The 8,473-nt window shown below is 45.1% G+C and overlaps 1 protein-coding gene across 1 annotated transcript in view; it reads right to left on the bottom strand.

Moving 5' to 3' along the window:
- The window catches only part of hdac5 (histone deacetylase 5), a gene marked incomplete at its 5' end in the record, with an annotated part of 33,248 nt that extends 31,238 nt beyond the window's left edge, over positions 1 to 2,010 (bottom strand). The window contains one exon of the mRNA XM_079282195.1: positions 1,854 to 2,010. Coding sequence (XP_079138321.1) covers positions 1,854 to 2,010 — 157 coding nt within the window. The remainder of the gene's footprint in view (positions 1 to 1,853) is intronic.
- Positions 2,011 to 8,473: the final 6,463 nt, after the last annotated feature.

Here is an 8,473-nt window from a genome sequence, read left to right on the forward strand (position 1 = left end):
AACTTAACAACCTGCTGGTTCGAGTGCAGGGCTCACCTCGCTTTGGCAGCCGAGACCTGTTGGGCAGGCTCCTCAGGTTGAATACCGACAACAAGACATTGGTCTCTCTTTGCTCCCACTCTTAGATGTGCGTTCAGCATCGGAGCCATCACTTAAATGGGACTAAAAATAAAGATAACGGGAGTGACCTCGCGCCCTCCGTGTTAAAAAAAAACTCTTCTTCAAAAAGGTTCCCAAACAAAGGTCATCTATCCACGCTGCCAACACCGACACGGAGCTGTGGATGGAACTTTGCAGGGGAATCACGATTTATGACGAGTGTGATTTATGGGAGAGCGCCCGTGGCATTCGTGCTCCTAAAAAGAATAAAAAATACAAAAAGTGAAGAGGAGATGTTACTGTGCTTCAAGGATCTGCTCTTTGCCTTGAAAGTCTTGAGTGATTCCTTGATATGCCTTTCTGTTGCATTTATATTTGGAATTAGAACTGATTGAGTTATTTTCTTTGTATGTCCACGGGGTTTGTGAATGGATAGATGAGTGGGTCAGTAAATATAGTATCATGAGATTTTTGAGATGGGATTTTGTGGCTATTATTCTTATTTCTCTTTCATATTCATGCTTTCGGCATTGGAACTACATTTCCTATGATAAAGGGGTTTTAGAGGATGTAAACAGGAAGCATTCTGTTGCCTTGGAGTCAGTGAGTTAGCTGTGGGCTACAACTTTTAGTTGTTTTTTTACATTTTGGTAAATTGGCAGGAAAATACTCATCTGCAAGTATTTTGCATCAAAACTATTCATACCGGTTTGAAGCGGTTGGCGTAGGCAGAGGACCAACTACCTGGACCCAACTGACCCGGAGCAGTGTCTGGCGGTCTGAGATCAATTGTTGCACAGCCTGACGGTACTGTGGGCTATTTTATTGAGTGAATTTAGAGTTCCCTCTGATAAACAGTAACGCTGTGTTTATGTCAAGGGCTTTTATTGTGAAAGGCAAGAGCAGAAAGAGTGGATCTGGTCCGCACTGCCTTTGTCAAGGTTGAAAAGAGTAATAAGGTTTGCCGCCTCAGTTCGGACTACGGGGCGTCTGTGTTGTTGTCTACTGTAGTGTATGTTTTCAATAAGTCCGTTCTGAATAAGTCTGTTCCGCACAACGTGAGTGCGAAAGCTGCAAAAAATTAAGCTGTTTTTTTGCACCATAATATTCGCAGTCTGTGTTAAAGTACTCATTACGAAAATAACAGATCAGGAAAAATATATCAAAGTAAAATACATTTTAATTGCACAAAAACAATACGTGCAGCTATTATCGATTCCTGTTTGCCAATGATTGTATGGACAGCTATCACTTGATTACTTTGACACTGAAGAAAAATGTATGATTCTCAGGCAAGTCCTCAGCAGATTCATAGAAGTTTATGGACATCACAGGTGATGAGATCCACGGAAAGTGGAAGTCGAGTCTATTTAAGAACAAAAAACACGTGTTTCATGTTTGTGTGAACAACGACAGAGTTATGACTCTGAGAAGCAGCACAAACTCTGAAGCAAAAGGCAGCAATGGTTGCCTCAAACGGCTGACCGTGTTGATAAAACCGTGACAACTAACTTCACTAACACCCGAACACACCTGACAGCTTCTGTGATCCACCAGCACATAGTATGGAAAGGGTAGCAAAAGCCTTTCCTTTGAAAAAAAAACAACAACAAACAAAGTAATCACCAGACGTTATAAATGACACTTTTCACATTCGGATCCAAACCTTTAGTTCGATGCCCCATCAAAACCTCCAGCACACAGCAGCTCCCCCCTCCCCTCCCCATCTTCTCCTTTCCCAGATGATGACTCACCGGCGGTGGGCATGGCCGTGCTGGAGCCCCGGTTGCCAGTCAGGAGCTCCAGAGGCTGGTGGTGGCTGTCTGTGCCGGCAGAGGAAAAACAGGACTCCGTCTCATAGATGGTCTGCAACATGGCGCACAATCCTGACACCGTGGGATGCAACAGCATGCCAATACGAGAGGCGGCCCTCGATTTTTGTCACAAACGAGAAAAAAAAAAGGCCCGGTCAGTTCGTCTTCCGAGGTATCGGCATGGTTCCGTTTAGGATTCAGGGCGCTAGAGACGGTGGGGAAGGGGGGACACAAATGTTGAAAGATGCTTTCAACTCGTTCCAGGATGGAACAAACAATCTGTTCCTTCGAAACTGAAAACAAAATGTTTTGTGCTTCTATTGCAAAACGATCTGAATGAAAAAGCAGCGCAAATTCCATCAACAACTCCCCCATCAAACTCCTCTGTGCTTTTATTGTGTAATCCAGCAAACATATCCTGTTTAGGCTGCAGTCTCAGTGGGGTTTTTGCAGGTAGCCTCTGCCTTTCATTTCTTCTTTAAAATCCTCCTCTTGTTTTGTTTTTTTTAAATGTTGCAGCTCCGGCTGCAGGTCCAAAGTAATCCTCCTTCCTCCTCTGCTTGGCTTTGAGGAATGAAACCAAATTTAGGAAGTGCAGACTTGACCTGAAATGTGACTTCTCTGGTCAGCTGGTCTTGTCGACATCACCTGCAGTCCTGACACTCTGCTGGTTCCCCTGAAAACAGTGACGGTGGCTGGCGTGTTGCGGATGAAAGAAAAAAAAAAGTTTCCTCCGGTGCACCGAGTCTCCACCGACCAAACCGAAGAGGCAAAAGCAAGACCATCGGGGGTTGATCGACGAAATCCTGTCGCCGTGTGGAACCGTGCATTTCCCACAAGCCGGGGAGTGATGGGAGGGATCGGGCGCTGCAGCCTCTTTCGCTTCCTTCTCACCCGCAAGCTAACGGCACCACACGAAATACAGAGAGGAGAGGAGGAGAAGCAGAATTCCCCTGCTCGGCTGCATCAAAGGATCCTCATGCCACTCTCCTCCTGGCCGGCGTGAGAGAGAGGAGAGGAGGAGGAGGAAGAGGAGGAGGAGGAGGAGAGGCGAGGACGTAAATAGCTTTGGGAGAGCGCTCCCCGAGGTTCCATGCTTCCAAAATTAGAATGAGAGAATGACAGAGAGAGAGAGAAGAGAGAGGGAAATGGAAGGGAGGAGGGAGGGAGTGTAATAAAAACTAAAAAAGAGAATAGAAGAGGAATTGTGAGGAGAGGACGAGTAGGCGAGTTAGAATCCTCCCCAGAAAAACAGCAAGGGACCACACGTTGTCTTCTTATCCCTTTGAAAAAAGAGGGGGGGGGGGGGGGGGGAGCAGTCGAGCTTTGAGCAGCGACCAGAAACAGCTGCTGGTCAGACGGCTAATATTCACTGTCTGAGAGTCAGAGTGTGAGTGTGTGACGCTCTTTGAGCTGCTGAATGAACGTTGAAGAGAGAGGGAGGGAAAGAGAGAGAGAGAGAGAGAGAAAGGAGGAGGGCAAAAGTGGATCACTGGGTGGAAAGGAAGTTGGACGGATGAGGAGAAAGTCAACAACGGCTCGTTTCATCCAAGAAGCCTCGCGACACAGAAGGAGGAACACTCCCTCAACGTCCATCCCTCCCTTTTCACCTTCATTCATTCATTTTTTTTTCTGTTGACTGTTTTGTGTCTGTTGTTAAAATTATTATGATTTATTTTTAAAGATTAAAAATGACACGCAGGGGGGAGAGAAGGGAGGAGAACAGACGCATTTACCAACACAGGAGATGAGGGGGGGGGGGGCTGTAGCTGAAAATAGTCTGGCGGGGAGGAGGAGGAGCTAGAGATAAAAATAGAGACAGAGAGAGAGAAAGAGAGCAAGGGAGGGAGCAGTAAGCCTACAGCTCTGGGGTGGGGCGGTGGGGGAGGCGCTCGGCGCTGTCATGTTCCCGCACCGCGGGACTGTGACCTCTTCCTCCTCTTGATTGTGTGTTGATGCTGTCCTGTACGGTGAGATGCAACAGCCATGCCGTGGTTCCTTTTTTTAAAATATTCACCGTGCCAGCATTGTGACACTATAGGGACGGAACTCTTGGATCAATTTGGTGATAATTTGACTTGTAATCTAGCGCCACCAGCAGGTCAATGTTTTTTACTTACTTTGACATGTGTCAACATCTACTTGATAGACTGGCACTAAATTTAGCCAAGATGCTCTTGGTCCCCAGTGGATAACTCCTGACTTTGTCGGTGATCCTCAACCATCCAGCATCATCATTGAGTCAAATGTTATATTCCGATACTTCAGACTGACTAACACTAAAATGAATTGATGATGGCCATGAAGCTTTGTACACACATTCATGGTCCCCAGATCCTGATTCCTTGGATTGGGACTTGGGAGGTCCCCTGACTTTTCCTGTGACATTTCATCTAATCTGTAATCTAGCAGGTCAATTATCAATCAAAATGTGTCAACATCTACTCGATGGATTCAGAATTCTGATGACTTTAGGTGAAAACACAACGTTTTACACATGTTTATCTCCTTCCAACCTCTCAGGTAACGAGTATCACTATTACACAATGTTTAACCAGGAGTAGCTCCAAGCGCAGAAAACCAGCCAAGAAATGACAAAAATCTGAAAAGCGGCTCTACGGAGCAGAGCCGGATCGTTGTCGGACTCTTGTCACAGATGTCCGATGCAACGCTATACAATTGGCACGTCTGCGTTCGAGGGGCGGGACTAATCTAGTGTTTAATCGATGCAAAATCTGTAAAACCTCAGGCTGAATGATTTTGGAAAAATATCTAACCGAGATTATTTTGACTGATATTGCAAATGCAATATGAACAATAATATTTCCATCATTATTCAGATTTTCATTGAAAAATATATCAAAATGATTATGGTGCGATTTCTTCCAGGGATCTGGACCAAACAAAGGATTATCCTTAAGTCTGTAATGTGATGTGAAGGCCAGGACATCTCTGCAGCACCACAATATTTGATCTAAAATGATATATTGAGACATGTTTAAAATTTGTTTCACAATTTCAATAACAATTCAGATGAATTGTGCAGCCCTAGTAAAAACTAAAGTCACGACCCCATCAGGAACTGTGCCTGGCCAAGAAACAATCCAACACCTGACCCCCAGGAAAACCACAATGGGTTGTTTTTACACAAGTTTCACTGACAAAATGTGTTTTTATAACCAAAAAGCTGCACTGCTCACTTTTTCTCACTCGGCTGTCGGCGGGTATTATTAATTGAAACGGCTCGCCGCTATTTATAGTATTTGTTTGTTCCATTCAGTGGCTCTGTCCTGAGTGACGCTGTGCTTTAAGGAACAGATTCCAGTGTTTTACCGGAGTGTGACGCTGTTGTCGCTGACTGCTGGAGTGCTTCCAGAAAAAAAGAAAAAAAGAAAACACAGGATAAGGACAAATGGGCGAATATATTAAAAATAAATGGCCCCAGTACAGATCCAGCGGATCAGTTCAGGTCAATTCTGATCATTTAGACAAGAAGGATGTATTTAACACCTCTGTATTCCTCAGCTTCTCAGCTCTGGCGTCATCGTCGCCGCTGTGACGAGTTTCCTTTTTCGCTCGCGGAAGGATAATATTTAAGCCAGGCATGTCAAACATACGGCCCGCGGGCCGGACCCGGCCCGTTGGATGATTTAATCCGGCCCGGCATAAATTTCTGAGAATGTCAAAAAAAAAGCGAGTCTCTAGCTCATTTCTATCAAAAGTTGTGATTTTTTTAAATAATAAATACAAATCAAATGCTCCCCCCGGCCACTAGAGGGCAGCAAATGTAAAGGAGCTCACGTCCAGCATGCGGCACCGCCCCCTGATGTGTCCAGGTAAAAACTAACCGGCAATCTTGCTGCACCATTCACCACTAACACACTTGTCAACACACCCTTCCCAAAATGGCACTGTCAAAAAAAAGAAAAGTGGACACGGAGTGCAGAGTTTTCCAGGAAAAATGGACTGAGAATTACTTATTCACAGAAGTGAATGCAACACCGGTGTGCCTGGTATGTAATCAGCCTATTGCAGTGTTCAAAGAGTTTAATATTAAGCGCCACTATGAGACTCTTCATAAAGAAAAGTATGACCACTTGAAAGGACAAATAAGGAAAGACGAGATAAACAAATTGGTCGCTGGTCTGAAGAAACAGCAGTCTACTTTTACGCGCAGCCGCGATATCTCTGATGGGGCTGTAAGAGCCAGCTACATTATTGCCAACGAGCTGGTGCAGGCATCCAAGCCGTTTTCTGATGGGGAGTTTGTAAAAACATGCATGCTGAAGGCTGCAGAAGTCGTGTGCCCTGAAAAGCGACCTGCCTTTGCCAATATCAGTCTAACGAGGAACACTGTCGCAGATCGGGTGACAGCTCTCTCAAGTGACTTGAGCAGCCAACTGAAAGAGAAAATCAAGTCATTTATCGCATTTTCAATTGCAATAGATGAGAGCACCGATGTCACAGATATTGCTCAACTGGCCATATTCATTAGAGGTGTTGATGAAACTTTGACCATCACCGAGGAGCTGCTTGAATTGGTGCCCATGAATGACACCACAACAGCAGATGACATTTTCAGCGCTCTCGTTGGAGCGCTGGACAAGGTGGGAGCGGACTGGTCCCGTGCCGTGAGCCTGGCTACCGACGGTGCGCCATCAATGGTCGGGAGAAAGGCAGGTGTTGCCACAAAATTCCGTGACAAAGTACAGTCAAATGGAGGACAAGAGTTTTGGGCATTTCACTGCATTTTGCATCAGGAGGCGTTATGTTGCAAAACACTGAAAATGGACCATGTTATGAGTGTGGTTGTGAAAACTGTCAATTTCATCAGAGCGCGTGGTCTAAATCACCGTCAGTTTGACACATTTCTCAGTGATAATGACATTCATGCTGGCCTCCCATACCACACTGAGGTGCGGTGGTTAAGCAGAGGTGCAGTACTCAAGCGCTTCTTTGAGCTGCGAGGGGAAATAGGACAATTTATGGAGAAGAAGGGACGCCCAGTAAAGGAACTTAAATGCAAGGAATGGGTGCAGGATCTTGCGTTTATGGTTGATATTACACAACACACTTAACACTACATTGCAGGGCCGTAACAGGGTTGTCACTCAATATTACGACAGCATAAGTGCGTTCAAGATGAAACTGTCACTGTGGGAGACGCAGCTATCCAACGGCGACACCGCGCATTTCTCTTGTCTCACAGCTGTGCGTCCGAAGGCACCGGACCGTCCCGATAATGATTTGGATAAATATAAAGACAACATAACAGATTTGCTGCGAGAGTTTGAGCAGAGGTTTCAGGCATTCAGTGAACTTGAGAACAAACTTGGCTTTTTTCGCTCGCCATTTACAGTGAAGCCTTGTTTCTGTGTTTTCCCTACCATTACACTGGATGTAATTATATCCCTGTTGCATAATCTAATGTGCAGTATATTCTCATCTTCAGAGCCTACTAGTTTGATCTGATGTAATCTTATTGCCCATGCACTGCTATAACTTTTATTTTGTATTTTATTTATTTCAAAGCAGTATGACATATAAGGCAAAAATATTTTTTTCATAGCTCCCACTTGAGTTTGTTTAGTGTGGTGAGTTGGTTCAGGTGTAAAACTGCATTCACTCAACTGTCAAATAAACCAGTTGTTAACACATTCACAGCCAAACATGAAAATCATTTTTTTCTCCATTGTTTGTGAATAAATGTGTTGTGCTTAGAAAAGATCCCTTGTCATCCGTGATTATAATATGTAGGGTGGGCTACAAATGTAGGCTGAATGATAAAGCATAGTACTGAAAAACAAAGCTAAATATTTGGAGTTGACATTCTTTTACTGATCCGGCCCACCTGAGAACAGAAAGTCTGGATCCGGCCCCCGAGCCAAACTGAGTTTGACATGCCTGATTTAAGCCATTCTATCATCACCTTCATCCCACCTGCTCCTCGTCCTCGCCTCCTGTGTTAAACAGCTGCGTGTCCCTCGAGCAGACTAAGGGCTGCCTCGGAGTGACTCACAAGCACAGAGAGACGAATACATGGAAAGAGGAGGCAATGTAAAGGCTGATAAACAGAGTCCTCCTTTGTTTTTACATTGACTTGAGCTGCTGCAATGGTTATATTTTAAAGACTCTCTCTGCTGTCTTACGTCGCCCTTTCACATCACTTTGGCAGCAGGAGAGAGACGGAGAGAGATGGCACTGACTGGGCAACATGTCTCCCATCTTAATGGTCTAAACACATCTGCTAAAGGTGTGTGTGTGTGTGTGTGTGTGTGTGTGTGTGTGTGTGTGTGTGTGTGTGTGTGTGTGTGTGTGTGTGTGTGTACTGCAGTAGCTCAGCGGATGACTCATCTCTGCGTTTCTATTTGAGGCGCATCAACCCCTGGAGTCACATTGCTGTCTGTGTGTGTGTTTGTGTGGGTGTGTATGTGTGTGCGTGTGTGTGTGTGTGAGTGTGCAAGCGTTATGTACTACATGTGTATCCATGACAACCGCGTTACAGTCAAGTCAGTCGACCAGTCACTCAAGCCGAGACAAAAAGTGTCAAGAAATACCAA

Source organism: Melanostigma gelatinosum, assembly GCF_949748355.1.
Source record: "Melanostigma gelatinosum genome assembly, chromosome: 13".
In the NCBI taxonomy this organism is placed as follows: domain Eukaryota; kingdom Metazoa; phylum Chordata; class Actinopteri; order Perciformes; family Zoarcidae; genus Melanostigma; species Melanostigma gelatinosum.